The 21,820-nt window shown below is 37.6% G+C and overlaps 2 protein-coding genes across 2 annotated transcripts in view; one reads left to right on the top strand and one right to left on the bottom strand.

The window, feature by feature from the left end:
- Window positions 1-16,065, top strand: part of LOC109033607 (transforming growth factor-beta-induced protein ig-h3) — a 50,756-nt gene extending 34,691 nt beyond the window's left edge. Inside the window, exons 2-7 of the mRNA XM_019046296.2 lie at window positions 312-527; window positions 6,410-6,634; window positions 10,341-10,550; window positions 11,333-11,617; window positions 12,364-12,567; window positions 13,387-16,065. Coding sequence (XP_018901841.2) covers window positions 312-527; window positions 6,410-6,634; window positions 10,341-10,550; window positions 11,333-11,617; window positions 12,364-12,567; window positions 13,387-13,682 — 1,436 coding nt within the window. The 3' untranslated portion in view covers window positions 13,683-16,065. The remainder of the gene's footprint in view (window positions 1-311; window positions 528-6,409; window positions 6,635-10,340; window positions 10,551-11,332; window positions 11,618-12,363; window positions 12,568-13,386) is intronic.
- A 198-nt stretch (window positions 16,066-16,263) lies between these two features.
- LOC109033608 (PITH domain-containing protein CG6153) lies at window positions 16,264-21,808 on the bottom strand. Its single transcript, XM_019046297.2, has 5 exons — window positions 21,481-21,808; window positions 20,595-20,638; window positions 19,484-19,561; window positions 18,537-18,641; window positions 16,264-17,506 (listed from the first exon to the last, which is right to left on the bottom strand). Exons 1-5 carry the CDS (start codon window positions 21,661-21,663, stop codon window positions 17,296-17,298), a joined length of 621 nt encoding a protein of 206 aa, XP_018901842.1. The 5' UTR covers window positions 21,664-21,808; the 3' UTR covers window positions 16,264-17,295.
- Window positions 21,809-21,820: the final 12 nt, after the last annotated feature.

The raw sequence follows: 21,820 nt of genomic DNA, 5'->3' as shown, positions 1-21,820 counted from the left end.
AGTTGTATCATTGCGCCTTAGAAATGCGACGGAAGATTACAATTGAAATAGCGTTCATACACGCTGGCTTTGTCGATTTCCTTTGACATTTTAGCAGTCCCATTTGAGTTTTTCTCGATTTCTTAGCTATGGTTTTCTTGATTGTGGAGGGTTTTTTTTTTTTTAGAGAAATTCATGAGATTTTCTTTTCTTCTTTTTTTGTCACGGCACTTTTTAGCGATTCAAAGTTTTTCTAGGGTTTCAATGTAAAAGAGATCTTTACCGCATCTCAACTTCAATTTTGACTAATTTATTTGAATTTTTGTTTGCAGAAAAGCCATTTACGATCCTGGCGCCGCGAAACAACGCTAGCTTGCAAATTTCACCGGACAAGCTGTCCTCGCACCCGGAGATGGTGAAGAAACTGCTCTTGGATCACGTGGTCCTCGGCCAGCGACTGGACCTCGATCTCCGAGCCGATCTCAGTTTCACAACGCTCGGAGGAAGGACCGTTCAAGTGCGCCGGAAAAAAGGCGACGCCAATGAAGGTAATTGCATTCCTATCAGTTTTCACTGGCGCTTTTAGTGAGTTCTCTACACGAGCAGTGGTGATATGAAAATTAAAAATTAGGTACTATTAACGATAAAGTGGTGTGGTCACAGAAATTTAAAATTGGAACTCTCTGACTTTTCAAGAATTTTGAGAACATTCCTTGACCTCAGATAAAACAAGATGATACAAATTTCGAACTCACCCAGAGGACACGGAAAAACTATAAGTGATTCAATAAGTGTAAAATGTCGCAACTTTCATGGACGAACTTTCTAACTTTTGGGTCATTTTATTTTTTTCTTTTGAGCATTCCCTGGTTTTCCAGGTTTCCCTCGAATGTGATTACCCTATGTTGCATACGCACATACATGGAAGCCGCTTTCACTGCGCTATGGCGATTCGCGCAGCCTATCTGCCATAGTTCCGACCATTCCCTCAAAAGATGAAATTGGCACTCCCACATCATATCGTAACATACCTCCTCGATAATAAAAAGGCATAAGCGCGTAACGCGTAACAACCCAACGCTGGGCGTATCCGCTACCCTTTCCTCTGCAACCCCCGCATTCCGTGGCATCTCAATCCGCTACCTCTGCTCATACATGCAGAGCTTTTACTCCACTCCCGCTTTCCTTTTCGGTTTTTTGCCGCTATCCCTTTCGAATTTTTGCCACATTCTCTTCTAACCATTGAAGTTTTCCACCAGTTCGGGCCACTTTCCTCTGCGACTTTGCGACATTTTCCTTCGTGTTTTGTGTGGTTTACTTCGTTATTTTTTTTTCTTTTTTGGTTCTTGCATTTCTACTTCCTCAGGCGTTGGATCGCGTTGTGGCCAGGGGATGGGGGGCGGGCGTACCCCTTAATTACTTGTAAAACCGCTGGGAACACAAAATGAGTTAGAAGAAAAGCGGAAGCGTGATGGTGCACTTCACTACGATCGACGATCGAAAATGCAAACCGCGGCGGGCGCGCGGGTGCTTTCGCTGTCCAGGCGCCAAATCCGCGGCGAAGCGACGCGACGCGATCGTGGAATGGTCAAATACCACGCTTCTGGCGCGGTGCGACGGACGACGGTCAGCGGCCGCGCCTGCCTCAGCTGGCCTGGTTGGTGGGCTACTGGCTCACGGCTCATTCATAACTAATCGATGCGTTGCGCCGTTACGTGGACTGTCATACCACTCGTCCGTAGCCCGTTACGCACCCCCCCCCCCCCCCTTAGACGGGTTCCCCACGCCGACCACGGTTCCGCGGCTTCACCCACACGGGCACACGCATAGCAAAAGTCTAATGGTTGTTGCCGCACTTTCTTGTGGCGGTAGAATGTGGGAACATCACTGGTAAAAAAAACCTCTTGGACCAATGCCGTATTGCATTGACTTAAGAGTGCAGTTACTCGTCGCCGGATTTAAGAGTCTTGAACTCTTGTTTCAAGCGGATTTTGCATCGATTAAAGCGGATTTTGCATTGAAACAAGAGTCCAGACTCTTAAATCCGGCGACAAGAAACTGCACTCTTGAACCAAGAGGTTCTTTTTTACCAGTGCACGCGGTATTTCCTGATGAAAGTCGAGGGTTCGAGCTACGAAAAATGCCTTATAAGCATCGACTAATCGCCAGCTTTCTTCCGATACAGCACACATTTTCGAAAAAATTTGTTAATTTTTTCTTTAAATTTTCAGAAAACTTAGTTCGCAGTTTTTCCTGGTGCACCAGCAGATTTTATGCAAAAAATATTTATAACTTTCATAAAAATTTAATGTTCTAATGGAAGGAACTGGGCAACGTTCGTATATTTGTGTGACGTTTTAACTTAAAGCTGCAGTTTTGTAACAGACATTCTTCCCAGATTCGCTTCCTAACTAGAAATCTAAGAAACTGATTAAAGTCGCAAAACGCGTACCTAGCTCCCTCGATTTACAAAACTGCGTAATATTTGGCGTATGTATACTTTAATACCTACTCCAAAAGAAAACCACATCTTTTCTTCAACTTTTAACCGGTTTTTCTTCCTCCTGCACAGAGTAGCCTATAAAAATTGCGACAAATAGGTACCTTTTACGAGGATGAAAAAAATTACAATAAACAAAAAACAAAATGAAATTTATGCACCTCACATCTCAATCAAAAGAGTCAAACCGAATTGGGGTAACAGCGGTTTAAAGTTATCAGTTCGAAAGGCGTAGTTTCAAGAAAGAGAAATCTGAAATTCTAGTTCACTACCTATGTTCGATGTACGACACTTCACAACCTCTTTCAGCACAGAAAGGAACTAAACCTGTGGCCGCTACTTGCTCATTAGAACAATAAACAGCGTTTGCTGCAGAAATCACTAGATCTGATTTTCCAAGCGGGCCCGAAAAATTAGTTCGTTTGAAAATTTTGCCCCCATGGACGGAGTTCTATATTTCCCTGTGCACGGTTACACCTGTTAATAAAAAGGCTCAATGTTGTCCTCAAACGTGCGATTCAATTTGTGGAGCTGGCAAGTGATGTTGTGGGCTGCGTATTTCAATTTATTTATTCATTTCCTCCTATGAGATTTGTTTGATTATCCGCGGGATTTCAATTTTTCTTGCCAATGCTTGCTTTATATTCGATGAATCCGCTTGAGGGTGACCCTGAGCATGTAAACAAACTCATTACCATTCTCGTTTCAGGGAATCCACGCGAACCAGCACTATCGCTCATAAGAGTTATGACTCACAGTGCAATGCACTCACCTAGTCATATTATATTTTCACCACTTTTCCAAACTTCAGGGGAGAAACGTCTTAACGCTTTCAGATATTCCCTCATCAAAAGGTCAAATTTCCCCTGACTTTTCCAAGTTTCCCCCGACTAACATAACACTTCACTTGCTCGTTGACTTTTTAATAATTTTCAACAATGCAACAAAAAGAATTGAGGGGCTTGAAGAACAAGGCGCACAGGTTCAGTTTTTTTAAAAAATTGAGATATTAATGATTTCAAGTAAAAATAGTCTTGACGTATATTCAGTGAAAAATTTGCTCTCTCTAATAGAAAAATTCCCTCTTTCATTTCTTCCGGTGAAATGTCCAAAGACTTTACTATCGACACATTCACACGGTACAATGGACAGAGTTCAACGGATGTGCATCAAGTTTAAACCGAGAAAAAAGGTCTGAAGATTTTGTCCTTCATACATCTGGCTGTTCAGTACAAAGTTTAGCGACTTTAAAGTATTTTTCCTCACTTTAGAATTTTGGACAAGAGGAAATTTACGTCTAGTTGAATTCAAAACCACGTCTGAGTCATTTTTCTTTCGATGTGCGATGTTATGCGTTTGGCTAAACTCAGTCGAAATCGAGTCGACTCCTTTCATTTGCAATCCTTATTACACCGGAAAAAAACACATTGGATCTATAGTCCAGACTCTTAAAAACATCGACAAGAAAAAATAATTTTGATTCAATCAGATTTAAGCTTAAATCAAGAACCAAGCCTTTTAATTTGAGCGGATTTCCTTTTGATTTAAGCTTAAATCTGATTGAATCAAGAGTATTTTTTCTTGTCAATGTTTTCAAGAGTCTGGATTCTAGATCCAATGTGTTTTTTTTTTCCAGTGCACGTCTGAGTCATTTTTTCTTCGAGGTGCGATTTTATGAGTTTTGCTAAACTCGGTCGAAATCGTGTCGACTCCTTTCATTTGCTATCTTTACAAATGGGTGGATGCCTTGCCACGTGTCTTCATCGTTGGCCTCTCTGAGGAGTTCATCAAAATAAGAAAAGAATGTCGGGCGATGTTCTTGAACGGGGCTGTCACTCGTTCGGAAAATCCAGTCGCTCTAGAAAAACTAGAGTCTACGCTCTCCTCTTCGGCATTGAGGCGGGCAGTGCAACGAAAACCTTGCCATGAGGAATTTTAGAAAATCCCGAGTGAGGTGAGAGCTCCATTATTTGTTTGTAAATAAACCGATGGTTGAACTCCGAAGTCACACTTCCCAGCTGAGCGCCTCAATAGAGAAGAGCGTTTCAATTCATCGAATAATCATGAGTCACCCGTAGAGAGTTCATTCTCTCACGCAATTAACGACCTATTTTATTCGCAAGAGATCTCACAAGACTTCAAAGAGTCAATGGAAATTGAATCTATCATTCCCAAAAAGACTTGAACGTCAGACAGAACAATACGAAGGCAGCAGTAAACACGAGTTTTTCAAATTAATTAATCACATTATCAATCGCTACAATTGACATAAAATACCTACAGATATATGCACATATCTTGAATATGTCACCTCATTTTATCGGGCTTCTTTACGTAGCTATTTTATTTATTTGTTTATTTATTTATCTATTTATTTTTTTTTTACAACCTATTTATTTTAAAATAACTTCATTAGGTTTATACTTCAATCTCACACACAGAAAGGGGGGGGGGGGTGTCAATTTAATCCTGGCTGTACCTAAACAGGCTAAATTGAGCTGAATTAAAGGGGAAAAAACTGAGTCGCATTTTAGGAGGAAAGCGGACTGCATTTTGCAATTAGGAACAACTATTTTTGGCTCATCCGTAAAACCCCCTATCTGCATGTAGACGCTAATGGCACAAGTGTTGTTCCTCAACTAGCCACACGTATCCTCCAGAGAAAGATTCGAAGATGACAAAAAATAGAACGTGATTAGGGACGGCTGAACGTGCCTCTAACGTTTGGAGGAACAAAACTTCAAATTTTTCTCGCCCGGTTCAATCTTGGTGTTATTTAACTTGGTTTCTTTTCGTAGAACTCAGTCCGATTCCTGAGTGATTATGCCCTCTTGCCCATAGGCAGATATTGAATAGGTAAACTTACTTTCTGGAAGGCCCTCGTAATTAATTTGTGACTTCCGGTTTATGAGATATCGTGGTAGTTCTTCTCGCCAAACATAGTGCGGCCGCTGCGCCCGCCAGTCGGCGCGAAACGCATATTAGCATCTGTTACCTCGATAGAATAATTTACGAATTGCGCCAAACACAGTGCGGTCGCCGGTCGGCGGGAAAAGTATGAGAGCGCCTACAAGGCTGCAAGAATACTTCACGCATTACGCCAAACACCATGCGGTCGCCGGTCGGCACCAAACGCGTATTAGCGCCTACAAGAGTGCAGGAAAACTTCACGCATTGCGCCTAACGCAGTTTCGTTCGATTTTCACTCCAGAAAACTGTACACATCTCGTATGCACAACAGACCCATTACCTGCGGATTCTTTGACTTTAATCAAATCCCTTCGATATCACATAGTTCCCTCGTCTGTTAGCGTGGGTCTTGTGAAAGTAATCTTCAGAAAAAACCCACGTTTTTAAGAATCCGAAATGGAGTGAGAGAAAATGAAAAAACTCTCATAAAAGCATAGCAATATTCGAAATTCAGCAGCACAGTAGTTCAGCAGTACTTATAAAGTTTAACTGAACTCAAATTTTACCCATAACAACGTTAGTTTTATTCGTCTCCTTCCCCATAAAAGTTTTATAGACTAAAAAATTTAAAACACAATCAAAGGCCATCTAAACCTAAATAATACTTTCAAAACATTAATTATTGATTTTAATCAAGCAACGTTGAAATTGTTCGGATTATTCCGATAAAAGCATAGTTTGAGTTAGAGGATCATCTTATTATTATAATAATAGTTACAGTGGCAATCCAGCAAGTCGGCAACGCTGAACGCTGTCAATATTCAATTTACTTAAATCTATTGATGATATAGATTCTAGGTGAGACAGGCTGCCTCCTCGTCTAAAGTCGATTTTTTAAACAAAAATTTAAATGGAGAAAAAACAGGGTTGCCATCTTGCAAAAATCCCCACTGGCACAGTAGATACTCGTTTTATTTCTGTGCGCGACTGATTCGACATTTGCGGACTGTCTGTTTGCAGGGGCGTTGTTCGCGAACGGTGCGCGGGTGGCGAACACGAAGGTGGACGTCAACAACGACACGGGGAGGCTCATCATCATCGAGAACTACCTCTTCTCCGAGGACTTTTCCGAGGACCACAGCTTCCTCCAGGACATGACCGAGGTTCTCTCCTTCCTCCAGAGCGGAGTCCGTGTTTTCCAACACCTCCTTGCACGTTCCAACGTCACCAAGCTCCTCAACCAAGGTAAGCCCCCCCCCCCCCCCCCCCCCGCTCTCGTGGAGCCGCCCCATCGAAATCAGACTTATCAATCCTCATATTCGAGGGGTTACATCGCTGATCAGCGGGTTGATTATTGAAATTGATGGACAAAGCGATAGACAAAGAAGACATAGGGAGTATGGAGTGCTCCGCCCATTGGTTGAAATGGGTGGCTCTTACAGACAAAGGGAGAAAACGATGGACTAACTACAGGGTCTCTCGTGGTTTGCCATTAGTTAGTCTATTACCCACCTCCTTTGTCCATTGCAACCACACCCGCTTTCACCGGCAGGGTCCATATCCCTTTTTTCTCCGTTGTCCATAGCTTTGTCTATCAATTTCAACGATCAGCCCGCAGACCAGACTCCTAAATATCACAGGTCCCTTGGTAAAAATTGGCGATAGGAGCTGCGTTTCAAAATACCATAGGAGTTTTTATAGCCGACTAAAGAAGGCTATAGAAAATCATATAGCTGGCTGTAGAGAGCGGAGCAAATCATATAGCCGGGCTATACGAAGCTATAAAAAAGTATACAGTCGGGCTATAGTTTCTATCGCCGGGCTTTACACTTGATCACCATTGGCTATAAAAGGCTATAAGATATTGTGTAGAAATTAGTGTGCTTTGGAAATCATTAAGTTTTTTACGGAACTACCTTAATGTTTACAGAACACACATTTTTTTCATCAATTAAAATGAGAATAATCTATACAGAGTGTGCAAACATTTCAGAATCATGAGTTGAAAAACGCTAACTCCGCGAGATTAAATATTAGAGCCTAACACAAAGCGGAGCGGCGACGCACTGGCGCCTGCAAACCTAACAGGGATACTTCACGCATTGCGCAATGCGTGAAGTATCACTGTTAGGTTTGTAGGCGCCAAAGCGCGTTCCGCGCTCTCTGCCCGCCCGCCGCGCCGCAGTGTGCCACGGCGTCTGAGGCAACTATTTCACACCAGAGGTATTGCACAGTATCATAAGAAATTGAAGGCGCTCCAACATATTAAGAATAAGGGCATCCTTCAAAAGTACGGAGCTTTCCTCGCAAAATATATCAAGATATACGGCACAAAAAGAGAGCGGTAGTCCAATAACTCACTAAGTCCTAGTATCCGTATTTAGTAACGTTTAGCATAAACTTCATCGTCTGGCTGTTGCTTAATCGCCATCGGCTATACAAGGCTATAAGAAATTGTACAGCCGGCTTTAGAAGCTATTGGAAAACTTACAGTCGGCTTTAGGTCTATGGTATTTTGGAACCCAGATTCTACTGCCAATTTTTACCAGGGACAGCGTTTCGACGGTAAAACTGTAAAAGTGCTTATCTCGGTCGTGGCGTTTTGAAATCTCCGCTCTGATTTTATTTTTTAAATTTTCACAGAATATTCTTCACATAGAGAAGAAAATTCACCGGAGTTTTCAAGAAATGATGTTTAGAATTTTTCGATTAAAAAAGTAGAAAATAAAGCATGACATATAATTTGCAAAGCTGCAAACCGAGATACACATATCTGCGATTTCACCATGCGATTACAGGGTGTAACTGTTACTACAGCATTGCAGAGTTGTGTGTGTTGCCTATCTATTAATTGAAGGAGCTTCTCTCGTTGTAATTTGTTGAGAGTAAAATTGAGAAAAATGGGTCACAATCTTTCTCCATGTTGTGAATAGCCCATTTTACTGAAACACACAACTCATTTCATTTAGAATCAGTGCTTCGATAGCCAAAGTGCGGGGCCTTGTATGTCCGTTTGCAGCGTCGTAGACTTCCTGTCGTGCTTTATTTTTTCCTCGGCAAAATTGTCACTGTAAGTTCTTGAAATTTTCCTTGAATTTTCTTCTCTGTTAGCAGTAGATTTTGTATGAATTTCAAGCTACGATGTTGACTTGTTTCTCTTCGAAAAAATATAATGGGAGCAGAGATTTTGAAACACCGCAATGGAAATACGTGGTTTCGCACTTTTGCCATCGATATTGCGATTACATAGTTAAACATTCAGTCAGTATGTTGCTACAGCATCGCAGTGTTGTGTATGTTGCCTATCTATTAGTTGAAGGGGCTCCTCTCGTCGTAATTTGTTGAAAATAACATTGAAATGAACCGCAATCTTTCTCTGTATTGAGAATTGCCCATCTTACTGATACAGGGAACTCATTTTATTTCAAATCGGTATTTTGTCGACCAAATGATGTAAGACTTGTTGAAATTCATTGTAAAACACAGTCCAACAAAAATATTAAGGTGAATGTTCAATGAAATGTAGTGCAGTGAAATTGCAATTTTTACTGCATAAAATCGAAAATTCACCTCAATTTTTATGTTGAACTGTGCTTACTTACTCATTAAATCATTTTCCGAAACTTTGACGGATTATATTTTCTTCCTTTTCGAATTCTTTCATGGCAAAATAAAAATTTAACATTTTCCCTATGAGAGCTAAAAAGTTTGGCAACAGTAAACAGTGGACGTTAACAAGAGCCGTCTGCGTATTAGGAACAGGAAGTAGAAATACGGTTGTGTAGAACCCATTCACACCGGAGTTCAGACATCATTACAGTTGAGTTTTCAAGATTCGGAATTCTCTGCCAAGTAAAAGAAATTACACTCTTTACTATTTTTTTTTTTTTTTTTTTTTTTTTTTTTTTTAACTTTCTCATGTTAAATTAAGGTAAAAATAAATCAATCTTCTGCTACTTGTAGATCAATGAATTTTGAAGCACTAAGAAAGTTTGGAACAGTCATACTTAAACTAATAATTTTTAGTTTTCGATTGAGAGAACAGCCACCTATTGCTAATCGATCAGTTAGGTATCCTTACAACTTTCTGAAGTGAAGGGTCTTCTTGATAGTATACCTACGCATGGCCGGATTAAGGGGGTGGCCACATGGGCCGCGGCCCATGGCGGCATAATGTAGGGGGCGGCAAATTTTGCAATCTTTATGAATGTAGGAATCAAAAAAAAAGAAGAAAAAATCGGATTCAGAAAATAAATTACAAACGAGAAAATTCGACAATATCTCTCATTTCCTGAGAGTAAAAGTATAAACATCTAATTTTGTCGTCTTTCGGTGTTACCAAAGACAACACCTTTAATTAGTTGAGTTAAGAGAGAAACCAAACACGCAATTTGACCTTGAGCGGAGCGGCGCAGAGAGCAATGATGACGAGGACTGAGATGAAAAGGAGAAGCCTTCGGCGCGGCGGTCGGCATGAAACTCATAGCGCCTACAAGACTGAATGAATACTTCACGCATTGTGTCAAACACACTGCGGTCAGCAGCAGTTGCGTGAAACGCATAGCGCCTACGAGACTTCATGAATACTTCACGCATTGCGCCAAACACAGGGCGGTCGGCGTGGCGCAGCGGCAGGAGTTAAAATTATTAAACCACATTTATGTTTGTTCTTTCATAATTTTTTCGTTCCTTTATTATGAATGGAAGGCCTCGTCCAAACAGGGGTGGGGTTACGGAACTTAACTTTCGCGTAAAGTTCCGTGAACTTTCGTTAGTGTTGACAGGGCTTTCACAAAAAAACGTTCACTTAACGAATTAGAAGGGGGCGGAAAATTACAGGCGGCTCATGGGCGGCAAGTAGGTAAATCCGAACCTGTACCTACGTACAATTTCTAATGTAGGCCGATTGACCTTCAATTCAGTAATCAGTATTTTAATGCTTTTTCTCCAGATGAAACTTATACTGTATTTGTACCAACTGACCGAGCATTCCAGCGGTGGCACCCGATCGACTGGGGTTTCTACCCATTTTCTGTGCCTGAATTCACAGAGAGCGTTCTCATGAACCACTTTGTCAAAGATAACATTCACCAGGATCAAATCAAAGATGAGCAAAAATTCAAGACACTTGGAGGGAAAGAGGTCATATTCCAAAGAAAAGGTTTGTACTTTCCTTATTTTCTTCTGTTTTTTTTTTTCAACATTCTAAGCGTGAAAATTTTTCAACTAAAAACAGCATACTGTCCAAAAAAATGACAATTTGTGCATTTTTCTTCTATTTTCATTAAAAAAAATTCTGCTTTAGAGCACTGTGTCAAGGTGTATTCAACGACAGGTACGATGAAACAAGTCATAAAGGCTACTACATTTCTTCATTGATAGGTATGGATTTCATTACACAAATAATAACTCAGCTTGCTAGATCCAACATTTCTGAGGATCTATATAATTTTGACATAAGAAAATGCAACGTCCAAGTGGCATTGCCTGTTTAAAAAAAAAGTTAGTAAAACTAGTAATGTTCAACGAGAAAACTCTTAAAATATCCTACTTAGAAAACCCTTTTTGTTCTTTTTTACATAAAAAAGCCACCTTGCACTTTGACAAGTCTTTCATCACCTTATGCTGATGTATTTTGAAAAAAAAATTAGGTTTTAAAGTTGCATTTTTACAGTTTATTTCGTGTTTATCATCAATATAAATGATTTTTTAAATTCATAACTTTTTTCAAATGTGAATTTCACGTACTTACAGAGGAAAAACAGGATTTCCCAACTCGTAAATTTAAAAAAAAATGTGACGCTTTTTAAATTCCTTCTTTAACACCCGATGCTACTAGACACTTTGGATGGTAAAACCTACGTCAGACCTTCTTAAAACTGTTCCGCAGCATCATCTAAAAAAAAAATGATGGTATGATTGCTTTATTTATGTTGTTCTCAGGCTCCGGTTTGACTGTAAATGGTGTTGAGGTGATCAAAGGTGACACGCCAATTGAGAAGGGTAATATAATGTTCATCTCAGAGGTGCTGTTTGTCAACGATGGAGTTGTGCAGCGACTTCACGAGAAACATAAAGATAAAGAGACACCACCCCTCCTAGCTTTCCCGTGGTTTGGAGCCCAATTTCTGTCCCATGCATACATGTCAATCGAGCATCACCCTAATTTCACTCACATTGTCAGGTTCCTCAATGTTGCTGAACTTGCTCCACACGTTCCAGGAGCTGGTAAGATGTTCTTTAACCACTGTGTTAGCATTCAAATGTATATAACCACATACTTGTTCCCTTAACCACAATCAATTATTCGCTCTAAGTATCATTTCTCTCAGACCTTTTTCAGAGTAAAACTTATTGGTTATTTTTCTTGAAAATTTTCTGTACCTATTATAAATCTCAGTGTAAGGATAAGTTAAATGAAGGGCACCACAAATAAAGGAGTGAACTGACTTGTTGAACAATTTGAGTCATTAATAATTTTGATGAGGCTTCTCTTTGGATTAGGTGCACTTGAAGAAAATACAGAACATGGAATTCTTCTTTGGTATCTTTATTCAAGTTTGGGTGTTTGTTTGCGTCCCTGTTCCATGCAATATTTCAACTTCAAACAAATTGTTTCCAAAATCACAAAAAAGTCATTTCACTCTTCCATTCACGATACACTTCTAATCTGTAAACATTTCAGGCAGTTACTTGGGTAATTTTCTTTAAATGCAAAAAATTAGTCAGCAAATGTTGAAACATATCAATTCTTTTGTTAAAATAATCATTACTCTATTTTACCAAGAGTTACTATGCTTTAATGAGAGGGCAATAGTGGCGCTTTCTACATTTTAAAATATGATTTTTTAATAATGATCATGAAGCTGTTTTTTTTCCAACTAATGACAAATGAGTTATAAAAAAAATTGTGTGTGATAGGTAATTAATAAAAAAAATAAATGTTTTCTAATAATCCCTCTCTGTTACTGCAGGTTACACATTCTTTGTCCCACTTGATGAGGCCTTTGAACGACAAGGTCTAAAGTATGCACCAGACAACTACCTGTCAACAACTGCAGGAATAGATCTTCTCCTAAGTCACTTTGTAAAAGGTCGACTCTATGAGAAAGATCTCCAGAACAATGCAACATTCACAACTTTAGCAAATAATACACTGACTGTTCACAGAGAAAATGGTGAGTTCCCATGAAAATTGGTGTCTTTGAGGGAAAAATTGGAGGTCCCTGAATTATGAGAGCATATAGTCTGGTCAGAATTTTTTCAGCATCGTTGAAAATACTGATTCTACAGAGGTTGGTGAATAAAACACATTGTGAGTTGCCAATCTCTAATGACAGGGTCTTTTTTTTTCAACAATTTTGCCTGAGGAAGTCGATCTCCTGTTACTTAAGGTTCCAAGGGCATAAAAGACTTCTATTTCATGAGTGTATATTGTATAATGGTATCACTAGAATGAGCAGATCTTCCTGCCAAATAATCAAATAAAACAAAAAAAAATATATAAATAAAAAATACAGCGAGAAGAACTTCCGTTTTAAAATCAGGAGTGTACGAATACTGCCTTCACTATCCACTGCATCTTGAACAGGCGCTTGCTATGTGTAATGTATCAACGGTGAAACTACTAGACCATCTATCTACGTTTGGAACGTCGCAGACTTTCGGCCATACTCAATTTTTTATATGGAAACTACTCAACGTCAATTCTTAAAAACTTCCATGATTTTTCTTCTCTGTGAGAAGAAAACTCTGCGAAAACTTCAAGGAATGTTAATGATTTATTCTCCTTCAAAAAATGAGATGGGAGAGGGAATTTTTAAACACTGCTAACGGGAAACAAGGTCTGGTAGTTTTGCCATTGACATGCCAATGCAGTCTTTTGAGGGCGCAAGACCACGGTCAGTGGTTTGGCAACATGGCACCCAAAGGGGTCCCTTTTTTTTCATGGATAACTTAAAAAGGTTGGAAAATAATTCCTTTCTTTTATTTTACAGGTCAACTCAAAATAGAGAATGCAACAGTTGTCAAAAGCGAAGTTTTTGTCTACAATCTAGGTACGATGTTTTACATTGACCAAGTTCTTTACAGGCACCTCCTTCCGGAGAAGGAGTTCAAGCCAACGCCTAGTACGAGCACGAGTGCTGCAACCATGGTGACAACGTTACCCCCTGATGTTGAAATCATTGATCAAGAGACCACAACCGACTCTGAGTTAGGGACGGAGACAGCATACCCAGATTTGCTTTTAGAGGAGGATACAACAAAAAAAGTTGTCTCAAATCAGGCATGAATAAAATGAAGAAAAAAAACAGGAGACAGTTAAATCTACTTCAGCTACCCAGAACGGTAATATTCAAGCCAAAACTTCACATGAAATGGTGGCAGAGGTGTAGCAAAGATGGCGAAAAAGCCACCTATGCCCTGAAATTTACACACTGAAAGAGTTTTCCTATGATTTTCATGGGTTTTTAATCTTTGAATCCCACCAGATAGAAATTCTAGGAGACAGAAATATTTTCCTTGTTTTGTTGCTCTTGACACAGATAGAGCTTTCATCTCCATCCTAGTCATTGAGAAATCTGAAAAATTGCATTATTGATAGAAATGTTACCGAAAAATATTAAAAAACTAAATCCCTTGCTCCAATAAGAATATAAGGAAGGATCGATTTTTCATTGAAGTATTAGTTCTCAAGTTGTAATGGGTGATAATAACATACTGAAATTCTGCTCGGTATCTGAAAATGCCTAAGTATCTAATTTCAACCTCTTCAAGATAACCTCATTTTATGGCATTACTGTTTTTGATTTTGACTCAGTGATACTTATCGTTCTTTTATTAAAAAAACAAAAGCCCTGGGTTTGAAGAATCTGAAAGTTTAAGATTTCACCATCACTTTCTTAAAACTGACTAAATGAAAATAATTTCTGAAAATTATGAAGAAAGGCACTGATAATCATCATGAGCACTGATATTCAATCTTGATATTTAAATCATGAATATCTTCAATGTTTTTCAGAAAAGAAAGGAAAAAATACCTCATCACCTCTGAAAGTAAATCAAGGTAATTAAATTTGGTGCCTGGCAGAATAATTTTTTAATGAGCTAATTGGTAGAGTTAGATTCTTTTCCGAGACGGGGACATTTTCCAAATTCTCTTTCTCAGTTTTCAATGCTGGGTCTTGCATCCAGTCCAGTTATTCGGACTATTCTATCCCAGCTTTCAAGTAGCAACAATCTATTTACGATCTATTTTTTGTTACCAATGGTGAATTAGAAATTTGTTCAGCTGCCTAGTTCTGAATTTACCTGTAGCCTAATTCCGGAACTCCACCCGAATGGAGCAATCCCAGTGATCAATCACCAGTTTTCCTCATCATTTAAGCTAAGAGCTACAACAAAAGACTATAATCTTCACAGTAGCCCCTGCATACAAGTTCGGTTCGGGCTACTTTTCAAAATTTAACCCAAGCAAAAAATGGTAACAGACCAATGGAATACCTAAGTTGCAAAGAGGGTATACTATCTTTTGTAGCGTAACTGAAATTACGTTGTTTTCATGAAACAACATTGTAATTATAACAGTATTATTTGAAGGTTATTAATTTTTTCCTATTTTTTTCAGTAATTAACTTTAGTCATACGTAGAGCGAATACAAAGCATGACACTTTCACCTCACTATTTGGGCTTTTAAACCAAATAATAATGGCTCAATTATGCAGAAATACTCATTATTCATAACTTACTGTAACTTGAGATTGCAGCTGGCAAAAGCTGCTTCGATATTTTTATATTTTTCTCCCCTTGCAGTAGTGGGTACTTTTATGAACTTTTCTAGTAAGCCTTTTGTGTTTTCTTTTATACTTAAGGTTCATATGGTTGCACTTGGCTCTAAAAAATAGCCTTCTCATTTAAAGTCTAATGAGAAGTCAAATTGTGAACAATTTTGATTCAAGACCGGTGTTTTCAGGCATCTATGTTTCATAAATGTAAAATGAAGGATACTCTTGTGTTGTTATTTCTTCATTTGAGAAAAATATGTTTACCGAATTTGACCGGCTAAAATGTAAATGTATTGATACACAAAGGATTCATCCTCTCACCACTTCCAAAGGGTCCCATTCTCTTTGACATGACATAAATCAAACAGAATGGGATAAATTAAAAAGAACTTATAGGAGTCATCTCACTTGGTAGTCCAAGTCCTCCAATTTTTTTGTTTGTTTGTTCAATGTTTAACATTTCGTTGTAGAATCATCACAATGTATAGTTGTTCGGTGTTTCAATATTTCTATGCGGTAGGTGCTATCAATATAATTAATTTCCTTATAAAATTTCGCATTACTGACAGAATGGGAAAAGAGCATTCACAGCAATGCAGACAAGCTTTATCTCTTGATATCAAACCTGATTTGACACAGAATGTTTCAGCAGGTTCAAAGATAGAGGGGTTTAACTTCGGAGACTGATACTTGTTTTTACTTTAAGAGGAAACAAGGAGACATTGAGTGTAGTCAACTAAAAAAAAATTGTCTGTCTTTGAAATTCTACTCCTCAACTTAAATTATATATGTATAATAGGTAGTTGCAAATACTGTTCGTAAATCTGTGTAATAATTACCATTGCAATGTTTATCTGTAAGAATTTGTAAATAAAAACTTTGAATTTTAAGCCCTCTCATTTTCTTTCTTTCTATACTTCAAAAGTAGTTCCTTCTTGTAAAATGTAGTCCAATTTATCTTGGTTCAACTCGTTTTTTAAAAAAAAAAACAGATTTCAGGGAATTGCAATCGCTCGATTTTAAAGAATTCTACTTTCCTAAAGTTCATAGCTTTTCAAGATAACGAGAAAGGTTATATTTTATGCCTGTTAAGTTACTGAAAAAGTTTAGTTTATTTTTAAAAAGAAAGTAAGATAACCAAATACAATGAGTAAAATCACAAAAAGAGAGTGAGAGAAAAACATACTTGGTTGCTGGATTACATTCGACAAAATTTTCATAGTAAAAAAATCCATAGAAGATGATAAAGTTGACTACAGGACAAAATGAGGCCAGAGTCCTTGATTTTCTCACAATTATTTGGGAAAAAATTAAGTACACTCCTATCATTATTTAAATATTAACTTTGTGAAAAGTACCGAAGGAAAATATAAAAAATATTGATTGCAATGGCTCTTATACTTGATGGAGGATGCTTACTTCAACAGAAAAATGCTCATTAAAATGAGCCACTAGCCTAGGTCAGACCTAGATAAAATGTCCCTTGTTTTTCTCTTTAAAATATAACACGGAAAAGAATTCACACAGCAAGAAACTCTAAATCAACTCTTGGACATGTTAATAACAAGTGTTTTTAACACATCTCAGGTGGAGGTTAGATTATACAAATGATGTTATTTGTATTTTTGCCATTTGACCAATGTTCATTGATAACTTTGATATCTTGTTTAGGAGTTGACTTTCATACTCCTCGTTTTGAGCTTCGTTTTTCTCGGGAAAAGAGAAAACAAGTTACATATTGCTTTAATTTAAACCTTATCTAGAGGCCCACCGTAAGACTGCTATCCTATTACAGTCTGAGGCAACCCTCTATGTTTGTACTTTTAACTTAATTGGTAGAGGATTGGCTGAAGATACACAGACAGTTAAGTGAGCGATTTAATCAATTTAAATCTTCAGAACATCTCCATGGACCTTAAAAATTGAGAAAACACTAGCATTTAAAATGCTAAGATTGCAACGAGCGCAGTAAAAATGCGAATCGTACTTTCAACATTTGCCATTCATTATGAATGAAAATTGTGCTTTTGGCGAACTGTTACTTCAACAAATCTAACAGCAAACATACTCACTCTAACTGAGAAAGCATTTGATGATTAAAGGAAGAATTTTCACTCCGATCACTGGACTTGTCTGGAGAGGAGCGATTCATCCTTGACTTTATGATCAGAGACTTGAGGTCTTGATTCATACATGCAGATGGTTACTCCATGGTTATGTGCCTTTGTGTATTCTCCACGCAAGCCGATGTAGTATATTTTAGTAGTATCAGCTCCGTAATTGGAAGGAAAATGTATTGATAAGTGTGTTACAGAGGAAAATTTGACAACCCTAGAAGGAAACATAAAAAATGGAATAAATAAATATTACATAGATCACATTACTGAGCATCAAGCATGAGAAATGTTTAGAAACCGTTCAAGCCGTATGTAAGATGTTTTGGCTGATATACCATCCCTTCGCCCTTTTAAGACACATGTAAGGCAACATCTAGACACCCTCCCCCCCTCTTGAGTTTCGTTAGACTGACTCTCCTCTCCCAATTACCCAGAAAATAACAATGAAAGTTTAAAATAAAGCTGCAAAAATTATTTTTATTAAAATTTTTTTTTTAAAGTTGGAGGCTTACGTAAAACTGGGTTTGACACCCCTCCCTACCTTGCTGGACTCAATAGGGCAAGCTAAGACCCCCTCTGCCCCTTAAGTAGCTTACATAATACTTGCCCAGCCCTATATAACAAACATTATCTGTGTGCACCTACATTCTCAACTATCTAAAAGAGGAAAAAGAGTCAAAAGATAAAGAAATGATTCCTCAACAGGAACAAAAAATTGTCCTTAAATAACCAAAAGCAATCAGTGAAAATCCTAACTGGAGCTTGGAGCTAGAAGGAGAGTTATTTCTGGGTAAAGTTTTTTAAAGAATGAGTGCTAAAATGTGCTCCTCATCCAATACTTGATGTGGAAAATTTGGCCCTTCTTAAATTCCTGCTTTAGAAGGAATGCTGCAGTACAAAATTAATGATACGCTCGAGTTGTTCGAAGCTTCATCATCTAATTTTCATTGTACCAAAAATAGAATGTTACCACAAAGACAAAAACACAATACACAGCATGGATGTAACACCCCAAATAAGACCCTTCCACCTGAGCAGTGTTCATGGAGTTAAGATCTCTTTTTTTTTGCGATGAGATGAAAATTCAGCAAAAAATTAAGGTCTTCTCTTTTTACTTGTTTCACCAGCCCTCATTATCTTTGAATCGTATTATTACAACCATCGACTTTTCTGAAGAACATGGCTAACCAAGGTCATATCATGCAACACTGCAAAGAAAATTCTCATTTTAATGAGCAACTCACATAGTTGAATATTCTAGCACTCCATTATTGTCATTAGGAAAATCAAATTCTTGATCTGCAGCACAGCCAACATCATCAAAAGTCATATTTGGTCTGTTTTTGAATCTAAAATGGGAATAAAACATTAATAAATTAGGAAAATCCAAGAATCTAACTAACTTCGGGGAAATCTGGGAACAACGCAAAAAGGTTGCAACAATTTGAAAATTTCCTAAAAAAACAGACAAACTTTTAAACAGAGTAGATCGAGATGGTACATTTGCAAGAATATTATTTAGTCAGCTTTCTATTAATTGACCATTGATACATAAAATTTTTTTAAAAAGAATCCAAACCAGATCCTCCAGTAATTTTCTTTTCTTAAAATGAAATTAAACCAAACGTCTTTTAAATCTCTGGTTATGTGCAAAGAACTTGACCTGAAATACTCAATTTCCAGCACAAACACACAATTTCAACTTTCAATGAGAAATGAGAATTGCAGACTTCCAAAATTGAAAATAATTTTTCTCAAAAACACAAACATTTTATTAATCCTCTTATTATTCTGATCTTTTACTAGCTTAATCATAATCTTAAGCATGATCTTTTAGAATGAATTCACTTTATTTTACTAAATACATCTGATTTTCAAACTAGAGATTTGCGACACTCTGACTCTCTGAAGAAAAAATATCTGCCTGACAATGTTTCCAAGCTTAGGGAGCATCAAACTTCAGTAAAAAGCTGGGTACAAAAACTTCATAGATTGTAAAAATACATCATCAATGTCTCCAACAAAGGAATATCGTTATCTCAAACGAATTGATGGAAATTAAAATGTTAAACTTGCACCAAGCAAATGGAGCTGTTGTTCTGGCTCTTTTCCGTTTGCTGTAAACAGCTCTTCTTTGCTATATTACACATCACAATAAAATACGACATTAATAAAAGAATGATGCACTCACAGTCTCATACGAGCGGGTTGATGGCCTCCTTCCCCACCGATGACCAGAACACCTTTCAATTTTATGTTTGCCGTAAACCTAGGCAGAGGCATTATATTATGTTAAAATTTCAAAGACAAAACTAAATAATAGAAATCGTAGAAAGAGAAAAAAGTTACCGCATTGAATAAATTACCATGTACCATGATTCAAATGTTGTTGATTGAAAATAATACAAAATAATACTTAAACTTTGTTCTGCATAATTATTTGACTTTATTATATTTTTTTATTCCAATGCATGATTAAAATAAGAGAAAAAACAACTAATTGTGTAATAGGGACGTAACTGCTACATTACCAAGTAAAAAACAGAAAAACACAGAATCAAGCTGAAATGGGACAAACCCTCCAATTATAAATACTTGAGAGCAAAGACTAAACATAGCATACTAAAATGGCCTATGAAATAATGCTAATAGTTATGTTGTTCCGATTCAACTTGACCGATTGGTGCAGAAGGAGCCCCTCTGCTGCAAAAGTTAAGTAACCAGGGTGAGGGGAAACTCCTTACATCAAATTACAATGCAAAATAAGGAGATAGAAGGTCAGAGAGTGGACCTAAGGAAAAATATCAGCTCTCAACTTTATTTAAAAACTTCTTACATTGTAAACTCGAAATAAGATTAAACTCTTGTTCGTGGACACCCACTACACCCTGATGAGAAACGAAACTGATGAGAAAAGATAGGGGAACAATAGAAGTTTGTCTGTAGATTTTTAGCTCCACTGATTACTGGTGAAAGAACCAGGTAAATAGGAACTTGCAGCTTGTTCTTAACAAGACTAATGAAAAACTGAACTCATGTTCAGTCTATTCTGTTACCACTGACTATTCCTGTAGCTTCTGTAAGTGAGAATCTCTTATCCATTAGTCTCTCTACTATGCGATTGCTTTTGGCAGACCTTCCCAACAAAATGAATAATGGGATTGTTATCTTTCTAAAGTCCCACAAAATCCCCGTTTCCCCCAAAAATACAGGGAAATTGCTTATCTTCTCACACTGCATACTTGCTGATTGTTCAGTACTAATAAAAAATGACAAAAACAAAGATAACTAACTGGACTTACGGTATATTAAATAGTAACTCTGCGTCAGCATCACTTTCAACAAACTGCAAATAAAATTGAAATACATTAAAGTTGTTACTACACTTGTAGGAAACTTTATGCAATATGGAACAGAATTAAGATGCACAATTATACCAAACGCTGGTCTATAATTTGTCAGATGAATCTACTACAAGCTACAACCATGTCTACATTTTTAACGTTGAACAAATAAAAATGATAATTATAGCTATCTGGGAATGATATTGTAATCTTGTCTTCATGTCAGAACGGTAGATATGACAATTTACCAAAGATATGTAGCACTTTGCATTGAGGTTACAGTTTATTTGCATTTATAAGCAAATACACCAGCATATCGACGGCGTAAGTCCGCAATCACATATCTCGTTTGCGGTGTCTGAAAATCTCCACTCCTTCGTTATTTCTTTGGAAGGAGAACAAATTGACATTATTCCTTGAAGTTTACGCAGAATTTTCTTCCAAAGAGAAGAAATATTACAGCGGTTTCAAAGAATTACCGTTGAGTAGTTTTACTTTTAAAAAATAAAAAATGACAGGAAGTCTGCGACACTGCAAACCAAGTTATGTGATTGCCGACTCACACTGTTGATATGTTTGATATCAGGGTCTATGGCCTGGCGGTCGCTGATGGCTTTTAAAAAATTACTCTTGTTACAAATAGACATTGCAGTTTTACCACTATAACCTTCCTTCTACATATGGGAAATTCGTAAGCATTTGCCAGAAATTAGAATAGCATGCAGAAAATAATTGAAATAGGTGAACTAAGATCAAGTGATCGCAGAACGTCAAACCGATTACACGAAGCAAAGTGGTTCGACTGTAAAGGAAAGATTCGTCTGAAACCATGAGAATCATTTACCTTTGATACATCCAGCCGCTCTTCCCAGGGTTTGAAGATAGTTTTACCAGAGCCATCAATCTGCTCATTGAGACACTCAACCGCATCCATATCAATTTTTTCATACAAACTGTATTGAATCCCCATCTCTGGTGTGTCATCATGATCATGATCCCCTTCACAACTGTGGCCTTGGTGAGACATTTTAGTCGATGATTCGGGACAAAAATTGACGAACAGAAAAAGCAGCAACGTTGATCGAAGTAACAAAATATCTAAACTAAGAATTACAACAATATGACAGTGTAAAAAGTTTTAAATTACCGGTTAACGACTTAGACAGACTTATTACATAGGTTAT

Source organism: Bemisia tabaci, chromosome 4, assembly GCF_918797505.1.
Source record: "Bemisia tabaci chromosome 4, PGI_BMITA_v3".
Lineage (NCBI taxonomy): Eukaryota > Metazoa > Arthropoda > Insecta > Hemiptera > Aleyrodidae > Bemisia > Bemisia tabaci.
This window is presented reverse-complemented; position numbering and strand designations above follow the sequence as displayed.

What these genes read in the sequence shown, in the direction of transcription:
- LOC109033608 (XM_019046297.2), bottom strand. Translation starts at nt 21,663, where the DNA reads ATGTCTCACCAAGGCCACAGTTGTGAAGGGGATCATGATCATGATGAC. An exon ending in AGCGGCTGGATGTATCAAAG is followed by an intron (nt 20,639 to 21,480) that starts GTAAATGATTCT and finishes TTTTATTTGCAG; the next exon opens with TTTGTTGAAAGTGATGCTGA. An exon ending in GTGCTAGAATATTCAACTAT is followed by an intron (nt 17,507 to 18,536) that starts GTGAGTTGCTCA and finishes GTTTCCTTCTAG; the next exon opens with GGTTGTCAAATTTTCCTCTG.